Raw genomic sequence first — 17,831 nt, forward strand, 5'->3', positions numbered from 1 at the left:
GCTCAATCGAAAACATTTTAGGTCTCACGTTTAACTTTAACAGGGCATAAAAGAGCAGACGAGTTCAATATGAGAACTTGGCCAATTTAATGACTTTAGGCCAACTTAAAGGAAAATTTATTACTAGACTACCAAGAAAAGGGTAGATTTTTGCAGATTAGTCATTGGTAAATAGTTACTAAAACTATGCCTATTGTAGATCTAAGCATATGCACAATAAACAATAAAATAAAATGTTTACTAGGTCTTTCTAGTGAATCAGCTAAACGGTGGAATACTACTGGAAGTATGGAAAAATATTTGCTAGTAACTAACTAACAAATGACGCAACTCAAACTGAAATTATTTTTATTTTCTAGATAATGTATAGAAATATATATATATATATATATATATATATATATATATATAGTTTGAAAGGAGTGGTTTCTTTTGATTCGACAACATATAAAAAATTAACATTGACTTTGGCTCTGTTTGGTTTCCCATTTCGGTATGAATATTTATTAAACTCTAATATTCAAAAGATCTTAAAAAGTTTGAAGCTAAACAATTTAATCTTTTTTTATACCCTTTTCTATTCATGCATTTTTAATAGTTAAAAATTTCTTGACTAAACAGATAATTTTTTTGTTACGTAATAGAATTTTTATACTCTGTTCCCGAAAGGAAAAAAAGTATATTGGTATTGTCTATTGCAATGTCTTATAGGGTAAAATTTTACTTACCCTTCATAGACTAGTTTAGACAAAAGTGGTAAATCGGCCAGCTATGCAAATTTTTCCATTTTCAATGGGTTCAGGGAATAAACACAAACTGGGAACAAAGTATCTCTCAGTCAGTTGCGCCCGACTAGAAAGCTCTTACTTGTTTTATACATACTATATATTATTATCACTTCGCTTCCTGCTCGTAAGTCAAGCTCATTCTAATGCTTATTAGAGTTGCTTGAAATGAAAGCCAGTTTTCAATTTAGGAATAATTTTCATAAATTTGTTTCGCCCAAATCCAATAAGAAATCCAATTGAGTATATTTTTTGTAAATTATTTATTTTACACTCGTTATTTGTGGCATATTGCTTTTGATGCTCGTGTGTTTATTTAATTTGCAAACATTAATTTATAAAAGTGTTTCGCTTAAATTATGTCGTACCAATATAGTATGCTAGAGAATACCTAAACCTACGCAAATGGATAAATGAGGGATATTTGTGGATATCGTTGAATATGGAATCTCTGATTGGGGCTAGGGAATTCGTATGTGCGTGTTTGTGTGTGTATCTGCATTTATTGGTAGAATTTCTTGTGTGCACACGGCCCTCGACCCATTGCAGATTATGCGATACGAATATAAGAATAACAGAATAATTATAATAAGAATATTAATTTAATAAAAGAAACGATAATCGACCATCACCCGCCCCACGCCCAAGACGCACAAGTTGCGGATGCCTAGAAACATATATCGTCCGTATATCGTATATAATTAATTATATATTTATATATACCTATATATATACCTATTCAAGGATATATATAGTTATATATAGAAACAGCCATATGTGGCCTGCTTCTGGTATGACAAGACCTCGCATGATTTTATGAGTTAAGGGTTAAGATTTTTACGAACATATTTGTTTTTGATGTTTGTATTTTTTTTTCTTGTTGTTTTTTGTTGTTGTTGTTGAAGAGCCCCACACTTAAGTAAACCGCTGAATCCTTGACAATTCACAATCTGTCCTTAGCAGCTGTAACTACTACCTAATCCTTAAGCGGCCAACTTTTTTGTCGCCTTCTTCTGTCGCTCGCCCTCGTTCTCATTCTCGTCGAGCTTGGCGCTCTCAGTGCTGCTCGACTCGGCATCGTACTCCAGCTCGGGATCCGGCACCTCGGCGTAGTGGATATGCCCAACCATTTGGGTGGGCACGGCACCAAATTGAGCTGCTCCCTTGCCACGTTGCGATTCATGTGACCCGTCGCCAAACTTCTCGAGAGTGCGACGCACCAGCTCCTTGGACGGCTGCTTCATGTCGTACGCCCAGCCTAGTTTGTGGAATATGTCCAGCACCATGGTGGTGAAGTTGACCTTGTAGCCCAGCTCAGCTGCTTTGTAGTCCCAGGGGAAGACGTGATGGTAGTTGTGCCAGCCCTCGCCCATGGATATGATGGACACGTAGATGTTCTCGCTCGGCATGATGCGCCTTGGGTTATAAAATGAATGGAAATGCTATCACGCGCGAACAATTACCAATCCGGCGGGACACTTACTTGTCATATGGACGCGAGCCCCACAGATGGGCGGCACTATTCACCGACCAGGTGAAGTTCAGGCTGAACACGTAACGGAACAGACACTGGGTCACGAAGGCGTGGTACCAGGAGTCGTTCCAGCAGTAGACCGGCACCAGCGTGGGCAGCACGAAGCAGAGCATCACCTTCAGCACATAGAAGTACTTCTGATGGAATTGTATGACGGGATCCGAAACGATGTCGCTCATGTCGATCTGACGGCCACGACGCAACACTTCCGGATGCTTCAGCATCATTAGCCAGCCAACGTGCGAGAAGAAGAAGCCGCGATTCGCATTATGCGGATCGGCGTCCGTTTCCGAGTACTTGTGATGCACTCGATGATCTCGCACCCAATCGTACATGGTGTTCTGCAAATGGAATTCAAGTTTTCAGTTCGCGTTAATAGTCTCTCTCCATAATCGCATTACGCGCTGTCATTAACTAAGACAAATGTATCTGTCTGTTTTTTCTCTCTCTTTTTGGGCTAACTATCTTTTGTGCATTACACTGCTGTCAATTTCCAGTTTTCGGCATTAAGCTGTTGTACTTAATGATTGCAATTAATGTTAATTACGTTACAGCCAATTTGTCTCTCGGCAAAAAAAAAATAAATTAAATAAAATAAAACAAAACGAAACCTTTGAAAATTAACAAAGCATAAATTAAATGAGTGGACAGAAATGCCAAAATTACATGGCAAAAATTACTTGGCTGTGCTGCCATAAGGTCAGCTAAGCGAATTGTTGACAGAGACAGAGTGGGAGAAAGAGAGAGATAGAGAGAGAGAGAGGGAGAAAGAGATTGATGCGGAAAGGTCAACAGATGCTCGATAAACCTAAAGTGCTATATATGGAAATTCTATAGAAATTGATATATTGTATATATAATAATATAGACTAGATTTAGAATATATATAGACTAGATTTAAGATATTTGAGAGTTCTTTTTATAGTTTTACCTTTTCTTTTCTAATAGAAATGTTTAGATCAGAAGACTCTGGACGAGCTATGTTTCATAACTTACCTGACCAGCTACTGAGTAGCTGATCATCAAAAGGCTTCTGAGGAGCGCGTTCGCCTTATAGCTGCGATGTGTCCAGAAGCGATGAGCACCTGCTGTCACGCCAAATCCAGCAACGCCGCCCATGAATAGAGCTGAAAGTAAACAAAAAATAACACCTTAGATATAGTCATAACAGATCCAATCAACTGCCCTCAAAAGCGTCAATAAAACAGAAGCAGCTAAGAGTGAAACTAATGAAGTGCTCGACTAACAGATACCCAAATCTCACGTGTGTGCTGTCTCTTGAGGTAATGTGAGAAGAGTAAGCAAACAATTGGAATACTTTATATGTGTGTATAGTTGAGAAGAACCTGAATACCAAATATAGAGTCTCTTGTTTGTGAAGTATACGTGATGTTTTCTAGCGAGTAAATTGTTATATGAAGTTGAATCAAGTTCGCGGAAATATTAAAAGTCATTGATGTTCTGAAAGAAACATGAATTACGTATACTATTGTTCATATGTTACTCACGGACGTACAGAGAGAATCATGGATGGATAGACAGACAAAGGAACTATGTTTAAGGACAGAATCACGGATGGACAGACAGACAAAGGAACTATGTTTAGACTACAGGAACTATGTTTGAGCTACAGTCAATAATATATGATATATATACTCTATAGATACCGGAACCCAGGAACTAGGCAATAAACGACATACTCTATCCACACCATTTTAATGGGTATACAAACTACAAAAAATGCATGCTAATTGAATATAAAATTGTGAATAGAAATAAATAAAATAGCAAAAATTACATTTGACGGAAATTGAGGCATTTGTGTTGTGGTGTTAATTTGTTGATCAAGACGGAAACCTAAACTCGGAAAGTCGAAGCGAAGTCCGCAAGGCCAATCAAGGGAGCATTTATTAAAATTATTTAATCATTTGTGTTTTGTAAGTACAGTAATTACCGGCTACAGCGACAGCATCATGACATGCTAATAGCATAATGCATACACGTGACTCTGGTTGTGACTGTTACTGTGACTGTGACTGTGATTGAGATTGTGATTGTGGGTGTCACGACATTTCGGCTGAATTTCCATCACACCCACAATCAAGGAGGAAGCACAGCCTCAAGCACCACTGCTTAATGATCGAATCGAACTTTAATTACTGTACTGTCACCAGACGATGTCCAATGTATCTGAATAAGCGGCCAATTGTATCTCCGAGATACACGTAGAAATGAGCTTCGACAACAATTAACAGCGAGCAATGCGATTGGCAAGTGCTTTTCCGCAAACCCCCAACAACTAATGACGAAAACAAAATGATCAGACAATGACATTTGCAATAGACAAAGAGACAAAACAAATCAACGGACAATCGCCAATGATCGTTAACAATATTGATAGACGCAGCGTTACACAATTTTTTTTTTTTTTTACTGTTGAACTATTAACAGTTCCCCTCGGCCCGGCCCCGGCCCCGGCCCTGGCCCCGGCGCCCCCCTCCCTCCAAAGTCCTATCCCAAAGCGGTGAATGAAAGATTAACCTTCAAAAGTTTATTGCTGGTTGCTGGTTGCGACAGGGCGGCAAACCAAAAAACCGAAAAATCCAAAAAACCTGTTTTCCTAGCTGAAAACCTGACAATTTAGACTGCTGTTGGCCATCTATTTATAAATACATACATACATACATACCCAAATGTACGCAACATTTGACCACTAAAAATCATTCCAGTTGCAACAAATCAATTCAATTCGAATGCTAGAATGCTATCCAGACCTTAGACTCTGCCTGGCAGGGGTTAACAAAGCTAAGCCGCTTGTAATCCAATTCAATGCATATCAATTGCCTATGCCTATCAGGATTTCTATCAATCTAACACAATGGTATATTAGGAATTTGCAAGTCAAATGGAATGCATTAGCTGCACGATCCAGATGTCAAAGTTGTCGAGTCCAAGGCGCTTTGTAGAATCATCCGATGCGCTCTTGCCTATAGCTAAAGAGGTTAACGTGACGCATAGAGGTGATATATAAAAGTGCATTGGACTAATAGATATTTGCAATTTTGATTCTAAGAAATATAAAAAACGACATTTTCCTATTCGATTTTACGAAGTTTTCAATAAAAAAAAATTGAATGATCTATACAACTTATGTGCAGTATTTTCGTTTATATATTATAAAATGATATATATATATATATATATATATATATATATTATTAAATAGATATATATTTTTACATTTATCTACTACTGTAGTTCCCCCCAAACACAATTTCGTAATGTTGTGATCAAATCCCTTTAATTAGCACCGCATTTGGTAAATATCGAAACGCGGCCATTGGTGCGAAACGTCTTTTGTTTAACATCATAACGCCCCAGAAACTAATTAATATCATTACCAATACGACGATCGTGTCAAACATGACAAAAAGAAATACAAGAAAAACAAAAAATACGCCGAAAACAAAATATTACAAAATAAAAGATTTAAAATATATAACTAAACAATTCGACTTTTAAATACGCTAAACAGCTCAAATTTCGCTCTTTGGATGGGGTATACTAAGAAAGCTTAGTACTTGCTCATGTTGTAGACTTTAGCATTATTTTATGGCTTCCCTTGGAGTTATCGATTTTGTGAAACAAAGCAACAATTATCGAATACTTTATAAATGCGGAAGTAACTACAGTCCAACCCACAGAGCTATAACTTTACCAGATTAACTTACAGGTCAAACTAAGGAATAAGTAGAAAAAAGATAGCGTAAGATCAACTCGTCTCCTGATCTTTAGGAACATATATGCAAATGCATATGTATATATACATTTATGTACATATGTACATAATGTAATAATATGGAAAAAGTCAGACAACAGACTTATATAGATGAACTAATTAATAGATCTAGATAAACTATCTACTAAACTCTACCAACACCATGTGTATAAATTTACATGTTGTCAACCACGCCTCCTATTGACTGGTACATACTCCTCAAGACATGCACTCTGCCCTGCATACCCTTTTTTCCCATGCTCAAAATACTATGTAAAGGTAACGATCATTAAGTAAACGCTGCACGTCGGCCTGTAATTTGCCAAAATATTTACGAGCGAAACACCGCCCATAAAGGGTCTAGACAAGTGCGTGCTCCATGGACCCGGCTGCAGCTAGCAGGCTCAATAAATATGGAAATTAAACGCAAGTATTTCAGTGAAGTAGTTTTCGTTTTCACCTGCGCTCTTCTACATTAAATTGCAATGAGATGGGATTTCCAATGATGCGCCAATAAAAACTGATGCTCAGACGATGCTGTACCGCGAGTGATCTCAATGCCAAGTGGGGCTCAATATAATTTAGTTTGTTTTTGTTGTTGTTGCTGCTGCTGCTGTTGTTGTTTTTTCGCATGCGTAGAGTCATAAATCGTGTATATTCATGTAGACTTATGTTGTGTGTATTGAACCATGGCCCTGGCCGGGACTTACATGGAAGTCTCTGAACGCCAGCTCAAATATGGCTAAAATAGCGAAGAGGCGACTCGGCGCGACTCGGCTCGGCTCGGCTCGGCGGCATTGTCTAGCTTCGGCATGACAACGCCAGAATGCGTGTGGCTTACAAATAACCTTGGCTGCTCATAAGCATTTGACTAATGTTCCACAAATAAGAATAAAGCAATTATGTCAACTGAATATTTGGTTTACTTTTCATACGTTTTCATTTTCATTTTCATGTCTGAACTGTGTCAGTGCGCTTTAATGCTGAATTTGCAAAGTACAGCTCAAAAACAAAAACAAAAGAAGAGAAAATACAAAAAAAAATAAAATAAAGAGGGAAAAAGACAAAAGCAAATACCCTATAAACCCGATGCCAAATGAAATGAAATTTCAACATGGCGAAGGCGAAGACAACGCTAGCTGCGATGCCATTGTCGCTGTCGACGGCGACGTCGACGTCGATGGCAACAGCAACGGCAACGCGTCGTTGGCAACGCCAGCCCAGCAGCGTTGCCAAGACAAGAAAAAAATCATGTTAAGTAGTAATTAATTAAACCCAATAAATATGAGTTCGAAGTGTAACTGTGAATGTAAGCCAAAAATATTGTGAAATACTTGAGATGCCAAGCCGCCCTGCCTCCGCGCCCTTCACACTGCCTACGCACCTAAGCCGAGCTGTGTAAATTACTTTCTTTCTCGCTCGTCAGCACATGCGCCCGAATTGCAAATAACGGCAAAAGACAGTGTGAAAGACAAAGAGAGCGAGCGAGGCGAGCGAGGCGAGCGAGGCATCTCACAACATGAGATGACACCACACAAAAATGTTCATATTCATACATATGTATGCATGTATGCATGTAGGTAGGTATGTATGTATGTGTGGTGTATGTTGGTATGCTTCTCGAAGTGTGTGGGTTTATACATAATCATTCGTAATTTCGGAATCAAGGCAACTGCAGTTGTATTTGTTGTTGATGTAACTAGCTGGGCAGGTGGGCAGCGGCTGCAGTGCTGGGCGACTGACACTTTGCCACAGCTTATATAATGGGGCCAATACTTACCCCAAAGAATCGTGTAAAACCGCATTTCTTGTATCGGATAGGTGACCAGACAGAAGAGGGCGATCAGATGCAGCAAGGAGATCTGTATGACCTTGTCCCATTTGAGGGGCGCGTTGAAGCGCCAGCCCAGGATATTGTCGCCCTTGAAATTGCGAACGTATTCCTCCATGTTGATTTGATCCTTGGGTATGTAGTCGATCAGATGCTTTGGAATATTCTTGACCGCCGGCTCTGCTGACAGTGGCACCGACTTCTGCTGTTGCTGTTGTTGTTGCTGCGGCTGCTGCTGCTGCTTGCCGCGCGGCATCGACTCGGGCGATGAGTCCTCGCTGCGGCGCGCCTGCGCCTCGCTGCTCAGCTTGGCACGGCGCGCCAGCAGCGGCGGGCTGCCCTCACCTGTGCTGGCCATGGGCGTGGTGCTGCACACGCGCTCCGATGTGGACAGGTGACCCATTTGGTGCTGTGCTGTCTATGACTAAGAGATGGGTAGGGGCAGGGGACTTGGGCAAGGGGATTACGATTTGTCAAAACTTTTCACTTGGGCTGGCGGAAACCCAGGTTTCGTAATTGCCGCTCCAAATCCAACAACTATCTTCTTCACAGATTTACACACAAAACAAATTTTTTAATTGCGGCTGGAAGTACGTTTTTGTTGGCTTTGTCGCCTGCTATTTATTTTTTTATCTTATTATTTTCTTTTCTTGGTCGTTTTGGCTTTATTTTACTTATTTTCGGTTGTTTTTCGCTTTTAGTTTTGCTTTTGCTTTGCACTCGTAACACTTGTCGCGGCCCTTTTTATGGATATCTCTCGCTCTCTATGTGCGTGTGTGTGTGTGTATGTGTGTGATGGTTGGGTCTTTGGGTGCAAGACCGCGTTTTCTCTTCGTCGGGGGACCTGGGATACTCAAGTGGATTTTAGGTTTTTCCTTGCGCTCTGACTATCTAACGAACTTAACCCGCCGCCGTTCCGTAGACAAGTGATCGGAGTCAAAACTTAAAATTTCTACCCTATGCCGGCGCTGGCTTTGACGTTGGCGTTAGCGTTGGCGTTGACGCTGACGCAGCTGTTGGCGTCGCTGCTGCTGCTCTTGCTGTGGCCATTGTTGATGTTGCTGTTGCTGCTGCTGCTGTTGCTGCTGATGGCTGGGCTGACACGCCACAAAACTGACTGATTGACCGACTGACTGATTGTTGTTGTTGTTGTAAGTGGTGGTGGTAGTGGTGCGCACTGTGGACTCAGTAAACTTAATACAAAGACAAAAACTGCAAAGCAAAGGCCAAGATTATGCCACCACACACACACACTCAGGCACGCAGGCACGCACACTCGTGCACTTGCCACTGCGTCAAAGCTCGCTGTGTGACTTCGGCGTAGGGCTCGAGCTTCGGCTGTGAGCTTCGGCTGCGAGCTTCGGCGCAGCATCAGTCGGATTGGCGGGGAATTTTACTGTTGTTGTTGTTGATGTTATTGGTTTTGGTCTTCTCTGCTGCTGTTGCGGCTGGCAAAGACAATCGACAAGAAGTCTGCTGACTGCGCAGCCAAAGCTGTTTCCTGTTAGGCAATGCGCATGACACGTAGCAGTGACCCGTGTCTCTCTCCAATCGATCTCAACATATTTGCATGCAATAACATATTCTGTTAACACGGAAATTTATGTATATCTCATAAAAACTATGTATATATTGGGCCTAAAGGCACTTACCTATTTATAAATTTATTATAAGAAATATCACCTTTGTTTTGAATGATGTTGGATCATTCGCAAGCCGATTTCAATTTGGCGTAGGTTAGTGCGTTGCCTACCTGTGCCCAATCAAATGGAGTGCAAAATTATTGCACAAGAGCCAACAGCTAATTCTGTTCGTCGATTGTATTTGCATATGACAAAAGCAAAACTAAAAACAAAAATAAAAACCAACAACAAATTTCCCAATCAATCTCTCTTCCATAAAATCTCTGAGTCTCGGAATATGTTTATGTATGTATGTGTGTGTGTATGTTTGTGTTGTATTTAAAATTGGATCCACAGTTGTAGTTCGCTGCTGTTGTTGTTATTGTTGTTGTTGTTGCTGTTGTCATGTGGCCTTCTCCACTTTGGCTTTTTTTGTTGACCAAAGTCAAAAACCGTTCGATGATCATGAAGTTCAACAGCAGCAAAAGCAACAGCAACAGCAACAGCAGAAACAGCAGCAGCAACAGCAACGTCGACTACTTTGCTTTCTCTTTACGTAACGGCAACAAAGCCAAAGACAAAAGCCAAAAAGCCAAAAATTTAATTAAAACGCAGCAAAAACGGCGAAACTAAATAAAAGCCAAGCACTAAAAGGAAGCGCAAGCGCGATCTTTAAAACCTAAACGAAACATCGGGAGGTATAAAACTTAAAAACTACAAAATAAATTCAAAGCTGCAGCTCGCACGGTCTTAACTATTTCAGCGATTCCCGTGCATTTACGAGATTTTGCTGTCGGTGTCGCAGCTTTTTTTTTTTTTTTTTCTTTTTTCCTCAGCTTTTTTGTGGTTTATGTTGTAAGCTTCACACATTAGCAAATTTAGCTGAACATCAAATTTCAATTGTCAAAAGAAAACAACCAAAGCCCGAAAAACAAAAAAATAGTCAACACAAATGCCCAACTTGACCACAATGCAAGAGGCAAAGGCGAGAATATATGCACACGCATATACACTGCAAGAAAATAGAGTATCATCGGTGATTTACTTATAATGAATAGAGCTCAAACAGTTAAAATAGTTGGGAATTTTTGTGGACTAGCTACATTTGTACATTGCTACACTTGGTACATTTGGAATACATGGTATGTTTGGAACACTTGGTATACTTGGAACATTTGGTACACTTGGTACATATGGAAAACTAGGTAGACTTGGAATACTTAGTACACTGGTACACTTGGTAAATTTGGAACAATTGGTAAATTTTGATCACCTGGTACACTTGGAACACTTGGTACATTTGCAACACTTGGGACACTTAATATTTTTCGAACGCTTGATACACTCGGAAATGATTCGAAGGGAAAACTAGGTACACTTAGTAAACTTAGTAAAATTTGGTACATTTAGTATATTTGTCACACTGGATTGACTTGGAATACTTGGATTACTTTCAACAGCTGCAATATTTTATAAATTTGGTACACTTGGTACACTACTTGAACAAATTAGTATACTTAAGAGACATCTTACACTGGGAGTGCCTGACATGCTTGGTACATTTTCAGCACTTGGCACATCTGTCAGATTCGGTACACTTGTCAAACTGGGTTCTCTTGACACACTTGGAGCATTTGGTACACTTGAGACACCTGTTAGACGCATTGTAAGTTTCACAAGCTTTACCTTCAATATTTCTAATGGTCCAAGTGAGTTTAAAAAAATTCTTTAAATATACATACATATACCATCTGACACCTTTGCGATCTGTTAAGCACACCTAGCGAATTGTGAGTGGATTGTTTATAATAAATTTGACAAATTATCTCAATGAGCATTCACAATATGTTGAGCCAGTAGCTGGTTTGTTTGCTGTATTTACTTTATTGCGCAGCTTCACTTAGTCAAGTTTGCAGCGTCAGCGGTTTTTATGAACCGAAACAATTGAAAGACAAAGAATAAATTCTGGGCCCAAAGAATTGTACGAATGTGAACAAAGCTCTTTACTATGTACCTAAGTACCCACACACACACAGGCACATATAGACATGACTTCCCATTCGTATCTTTGTAAATAGCAACAAATATCTGAAATTTAATCATTTCCTACTCTTGCGCTATGTGATCACAATCAAAAGCCATTCATTCCATTCCCGTGCCAGAGTCGTATGAAAAGACAATTTGCTAAGGTATATTTCTTCTGTGGGTAGGTAATGGACATGCTGTGCTTATGGGTGTATGTGTATCTTTAAATCGCATCTATTTGGTGTTATAGAAGTTTCTACATCATATGCAAAGTCTGATCGCATGCCTTTTGATCGATTGTTCCATCCAAGTCTATAATACAGTATATGTAGTTTTAGAGACTTTGTCCCCTCTCTGTACTGACTCAATAAGTATTACACCAACCTTGGTAGAGTTGTTGGGCTTTCAAATGCTGGCGCAACGACATATAAATATATGACAGATAATAGATTCGTTGCACTTTCAAATACGGGGGCATTTCGCCCAGAATTAATGAGACGAAGCCGCTTTGTTTCAAAATCAAACTTGAGCTTAGGCACATGTTTGCATGCATTGAAGATAATTAGACTTTGTGCAATTTCTTAGGCTACGCATCGGACTGCACATTCTGTAGCACTCATTTGCATTATTGTGTAGAATTTTTAATTGAATGCGAATGCGAATAATTATTTGGGTTCAGGGTAACTTATAGTCGGGCATTCGTCATCAAGATATATTGACGTATTTCAACTTGGTTTTTAGTTTTTACTAGTTTTTGTTGATTTTTTCCAAAAAAGGCGTCAGTGTGCTTAAATGCTGTTCAGGGTTATAGACAAATGTATTAAGAGTGGTACCTATTTTAATTTGAGGTACAATGCGATAAAGGTACATTTTATTTGCATCTGAGCAGATTTTGTATATTTGCTTTGATTTTGCATAAGTTTGAAGCTTTTATTTATGTTGTCAAAACATGAATGTTTACTCGAGCAGAAAAGTCACGTATGTACATTATGGGAAATTGCAGACACATAAATATACGTACATGAGATGCATTTCCTAATTTTGTCAGCCTTGAATTGGTATTTAAGTGTGTGAGTATTAGGTACATTTTTGTGCTCTATGGATACATGGTAAATTATTATATAAATAAGGTAAATTTTAATGAGTTTATTGGCGCTGTATGGTTAATTGCAGATAATCACGACTGTATATGGTCCATTATATATATTTCTTTCCTGCTCTTAAAGGTGTATTTGAAGACAGATATATGTTTGTATTTGTATAGATTATCGCATTTTCCATGTTCTTGGTACTTTATGCTTATATTTGAATTATGGATTTGATATTTGATTTATAGATTTAATATTTTCTTGATGGCTAATTACCGATTATATTATTTTTAGGCACACTATAAATATCTCGTTTATATGTTAATGTCGAATGGGTGTTCTTAGACAGCCATATATATAGATACATCGGTACATGTGGCCATTCTCTTAGACAGATGAACATGTGGTACATTTGGAAAATTTTCATGTATACGCTCCGACTATTAACGTAGCCAAAGACACTTCTTTTTCAGTAAATAACATATGGCATATTAGGTCTTGTTTGCACCTCTTAGGTACTTGATAGGCTCGTTGCTCTGCATTAGGCATCGGCCATCGAGCAACAAACATTAAATATTAAACATTACAAAAGTTAAAGCCGTCAACAATAAATTGCGTATCTGTGCAACCTTCAACTGTCGCTCCGTTGACTATTTCCATGAAAAAGACAAAAAAAAAACACACACACAAGCACACACACACACATTCATACAACAGAAACAAATTAACATAACAAAGCGCAAAAGTAGGCACAGCGCAAGTGCAATTTGCAACAAACTTAATGCCCCAGCGAAGTGTGAACAAAAAACGAACTATCTACAGACACACATACACACAGACACAAACACATCCACACACAAACACACAAACACATTCACACACCGCCATATGCAATCAAAAACCATTTTTATTATGGCTGCGCATGTGTGTCTGCCTGTGTGTATATGTGTGCTTTGTACCTGCCACAAACAAAAAGCAAATCAATCAAGAACAACTGCTGCAAAAATGGAGAAGATCGAATACTCTCTCAGTCAAAACAGAAAAAATATTTAAAATATTAAATATACAAATATTAAATATACTGAATGCTATAAATGGCTTGGCTCAAAGAGTTATTGAATTAATTTAATATAAAATAAAAATAATAATAATAATAAAGTCAGCTTAATATATATCAATATTAAATATACTATATAAATACTCTATATACTATTTATTAACATATATTTTTTAATTCTACAAATATATTTTGCTAGAGCATATTAAATATATTTAATTGCCATAAAATCTTGGTATATAAACTCTTTAGTCAAAGTCCGCATTAAAACTCGTATGCCCCATTGTCTAGAGTACATGAAACTACAGAAAGCTTTGCGCCGGCGCAGCTTTTAGCTGGCAAATTCATTAGTAATCACTTCATAGCCATTAGGAATTAGTACAAGTGCCTCACACACAGACAAACACACACATACTCACACACACAAACACACTCACACACACAGAGACTACTGCCGTAAATCTCGACTATATCAAGCTTAAATTTACAAATGGACAAATCTGATACTATACTACTACAATATATAAATAATAATAAATTTGGAGTTGGCCAAAAAGTGTTTTACTTTATAAGCAAATTATTTTAAGATAAACAGGTCTAGTTAAGTCAAGCATATTTTACAGGCATCCATCATACTTATTGTTTCGTTAGCTTTTTATGGGATTCTTTGATTTTATCTCTAATTATAAATGTGTGCGGAAAGCGGACGATCTTAAAACTTTTGTGCTAAGTCACAAGTAAAAGCAAAACATGTTAAAATGCAAGCGGCAATGCCCGACTGCAAAATACTCTGACCTTCTAATTGTTGCAGAAGTGCCAAAAAATCTTAGCCATGCCAGCCTGGTGAAGTTCTCATGAGATTTAATCCCATTTGAACTTTGGCATATTCAAGCTTTGTTTACTTACATTCTAGAAAAAGTTATATCAGCGATATACTTTTTATTTCATTGGGAGCAAGTATTATTAATCATCATAGTTATCATTGAACTGTTCCACGTAAATTGGTATTTTTTGCCAAACCGATATACTCACTTCACTCTCTGTCCAGAGCATGTAAAGGCATATTTAAATTCCTTTGAATTTGCATTGCAGAACTTAGATTGAAACGCGCCCAGCTTGATTGAGCGCAACTCAAGCGCAAAGCCTAGTCCCAAATGTTGTTGATTCAGTCAATATTTGCCATGGCAATTGGACAGGAGCTGTACGCAACGTAGAATACCAGGCGATCTATGTAGATACATACATATATGATACTTGCTTTGGCTTTTAGACTCAGCAAAGGTCTTAGCTAATTTTTTTTTCTCTTTCTTTCGGCGAGGCTTCTGTGCGATGCGCTGCGAAGTGCTTAAATATTGACGCATCAATCAAGCGCTGGGCAAACATTGCGTATTAGTGATAATTTATTGAGTGCGACTCATTTAATTTGCTCATAGTGGCACGCAACGCCCTTATGGGCCTTATGGGAGTGTGGGGGGTCCACGCTTGGAAAAGTCTTAAGTGAATCGATTGCCAAATGGAAAGGCATTTGAAAATGGGTATTCCGAGTGTCGTCGGCTCTCGTAAAGCTAATTTGGAAAGCCTAATTATAAAGATTTGTAAAGTTGTTTAGAGCTTGAAGTTCATTTTATGACTTTGCCTTATCAGCATGGTGATCTCAGATTCGAGCATTGGGCAAACACAACAAAATCACAGCCGCGGCAGGCAAACTGTAGATGGGACGAAACTATTGGAATGGGCCTTTTGAATAGGCTTGCAACAAATAGAATTTGTATACATACAAATATAGTAAAGAGATCTGAACAGAAAATAAAGCAGGTATGAATGAATAATAAAGGATGAGTAATTAATAATTCATGGTGTATAATGAATAATGAATGATGAATGATGAATAGGGAATAATAAATGATAAATGAATATTGAATGATGAAAAATGAACAATGAATGATAAATAATGCATGATGAATAATGCATAATGAATGATGAATGATGAATAATGCATAATGAATGATGAACGATGAATAATGCATAATGAATGATGAATGATGAATGAGTAACAAACAATAAGTGATGTATGATGAACGATGTCTTATGAACGACGTAATAGCCGTTGAGTTATAATCGATAAGATATGAGAAACCTATTGACAAATGATGAATGATGAATTTTGCATGTAGATTACTATGGTTAACCCTTCTGTAAATCGATGGAGCTTGGCTGCCGCTCATATGAATAAATACCGCGAGAGCTATGCGCCATCTAAAAATTATATTTAATTTAATCAATGTACTCTTATAGACATGAGCATGAGTAGTAATAGTAATAATAATAGCTTTACCAATTATGCATTATTGATGATAGAATGCTAAAATTTTATTTCTATCGTGCGCGCCTCACATGAACTTATCGCGGTTGAGAAAATGGTTGAATGGGCGTAAACTCTCCTCGAGCTTCACCTGCTCATTGATGCACTCGATAATTGGACGATTCTTCTCCACGGCCTCCGTTAAGCCATTGCGCACCGCAACTGAGGAAACGGTGTGCAGATCCTTGGCCAGATCAAGGGCCGCTAAGACACGGATCACGGTGGAGCCCGTGCCGTTGGCATAGTCCCCAAACTCCCCACTCAGATAGTCATTGGGCAGCAGATAATGGAACTGGGGCCAGAAGGATTTCGTAATGAAAAATATGCTGTTAGAGTCGGTGGGCTTGAAACCCTTGTGTATGCTCCAAATGAAATGTGCCGAGTTCACAAGATTTCCGATATTCAACACAATCAAACTGCGCAGCCAGAAGCTCACGAAGAGTGAGTTGTTCAAGGCCTCGCCGAAGTACTGGAACGGCGTATTCACGGGCAGAAGCACATTTATCAGAATATAGAGAAGCACATAGTAGCTGAAAATAGATTGGATAGCTGACGATTGCAGAGCATAGTTTCTTAATAGGTCACTTACCGTTTCTGGAACATGACAATCTTATCGTTCTCGATGTCGGACATGTCCACTTCCTTCAAGAGCTGCTCCTGCTGCCGCGAGTACTTCAACATATTGCCATGTAGTTGAGCATACCAAAAGTTATGCTTGCTATAATATGGATCTTCGTCCTTCTGGAAATACGCATGATGCAGCCGATGTGCCTGAACGCGACTGTAAATGGTGCCCTAGACGAGGGATACATATGAACAATTTTTTAAGTATTTCATTTCATTTAAACCTAAACCCAAATTGTATTACACCTAAGATCTCTATACGATATTTTAGTTCAATATCTCACAGTATTATTATTCATTATAAAGTATAAGTAATTTGATTCCTTTTCATAAACTTAAATAAAATTCGATTCATCATAGAGAAGTTTAACAGAATGGGTAAGATTCACGACAACAACATATAACTATGTAGCTATAATCATACTCAGACATTTTAAGCCAAGATATAATACTTAAGTATATACTAATATATGTAAAAATATATTTAGTCTCAGTAAATCAAATAAATATTAAACCACATTTCCCACTCGATCTGCTCTCAAAGATAACCGTTTGAGGTGCTGATCATCGCTAAGGTTTGTGTCTACACTAAAAGCGCAAAGTACAAGCTTTGACACAAGCTTTATACCAGTGGCATAGCTGACTGGGGGTTCACTTACCTGTCCAGACATCGTCTGGCAGAGCATGAGGAACAGGCGCAGCGGAGCAACTGCTGTGAAGGTGCGATGCGCCCACAATCGATGCACGCCCACCGTCACGCCCAGAATGCCCAGTAAGGTGAGTACGGTAGCTGGAATAAATGAACCAAGACACGTGTGAAATTACCAAAACAACCTCGCGCCTGACTTATTCAACTCACTAAATAAAATCGTAGACCAGAGGGCGCTCGTGAATGTTACATAAATGCCATAGGTGCCCAATATATAGACATGGATGTACCAGAGCACGAGGGGCCAGCTGGCATCGCGCTTCTTGAACTCCACATCGCCTTGGGTATCCTTTTTGTCTGTCTTCGCGTCTCCTGCCATCCTATGTCAATCCTTTTCTTGTTATCCAGGTGAAGCTAACTGTTGCAGACGCTGGCTAGATCGCTACTGGATTGGACTGTAGCACAACGGTGCTGTC

General features: G+C 38.8%; 2 protein-coding genes across 2 annotated transcripts; both read right to left on the reverse strand.

Moving 5' to 3' along the window:
- Window positions 1-1,031: 1,031 nt before the first annotated feature.
- LOC6573001 (acyl-CoA Delta-9 desaturase) lies at window positions 1,032-8,840 on the reverse strand. Its single transcript, XM_001999061.4, has 4 exons — window positions 7,878-8,840; window positions 3,316-3,446; window positions 2,269-2,660; window positions 1,032-2,201 (listed from the first exon to the last, which is right to left on the reverse strand). Exons 1-4 carry the CDS (start codon window positions 8,329-8,331, stop codon window positions 1,769-1,771), a joined length of 1,410 nt encoding a protein of 469 aa, XP_001999097.1. The 5' UTR covers window positions 8,332-8,840; the 3' UTR covers window positions 1,032-1,768.
- Window positions 8,841-15,966: 7,126 nt separating this feature from the next.
- LOC6573000 (acyl-CoA Delta-9 desaturase) lies at window positions 15,967-17,809 on the reverse strand. Its single transcript, XM_001999060.4, has 4 exons — window positions 17,566-17,809; window positions 17,366-17,496; window positions 16,672-16,877; window positions 15,967-16,612 (listed from the first exon to the last, which is right to left on the reverse strand). Exons 1-4 carry the CDS (start codon window positions 17,732-17,734, stop codon window positions 16,111-16,113), a joined length of 1,008 nt encoding a protein of 335 aa, XP_001999096.1. The 5' UTR covers window positions 17,735-17,809; the 3' UTR covers window positions 15,967-16,110.
- Window positions 17,810-17,831: the final 22 nt, after the last annotated feature.

Source organism: Drosophila mojavensis, unplaced genomic scaffold (assembly GCF_018153725.1).
Source record: "Drosophila mojavensis isolate 15081-1352.22 unplaced genomic scaffold, ASM1815372v1 contig_16, whole genome shotgun sequence".
NCBI lineage: Eukaryota > Metazoa > Arthropoda > Insecta > Diptera > Drosophilidae > Drosophila > Drosophila mojavensis.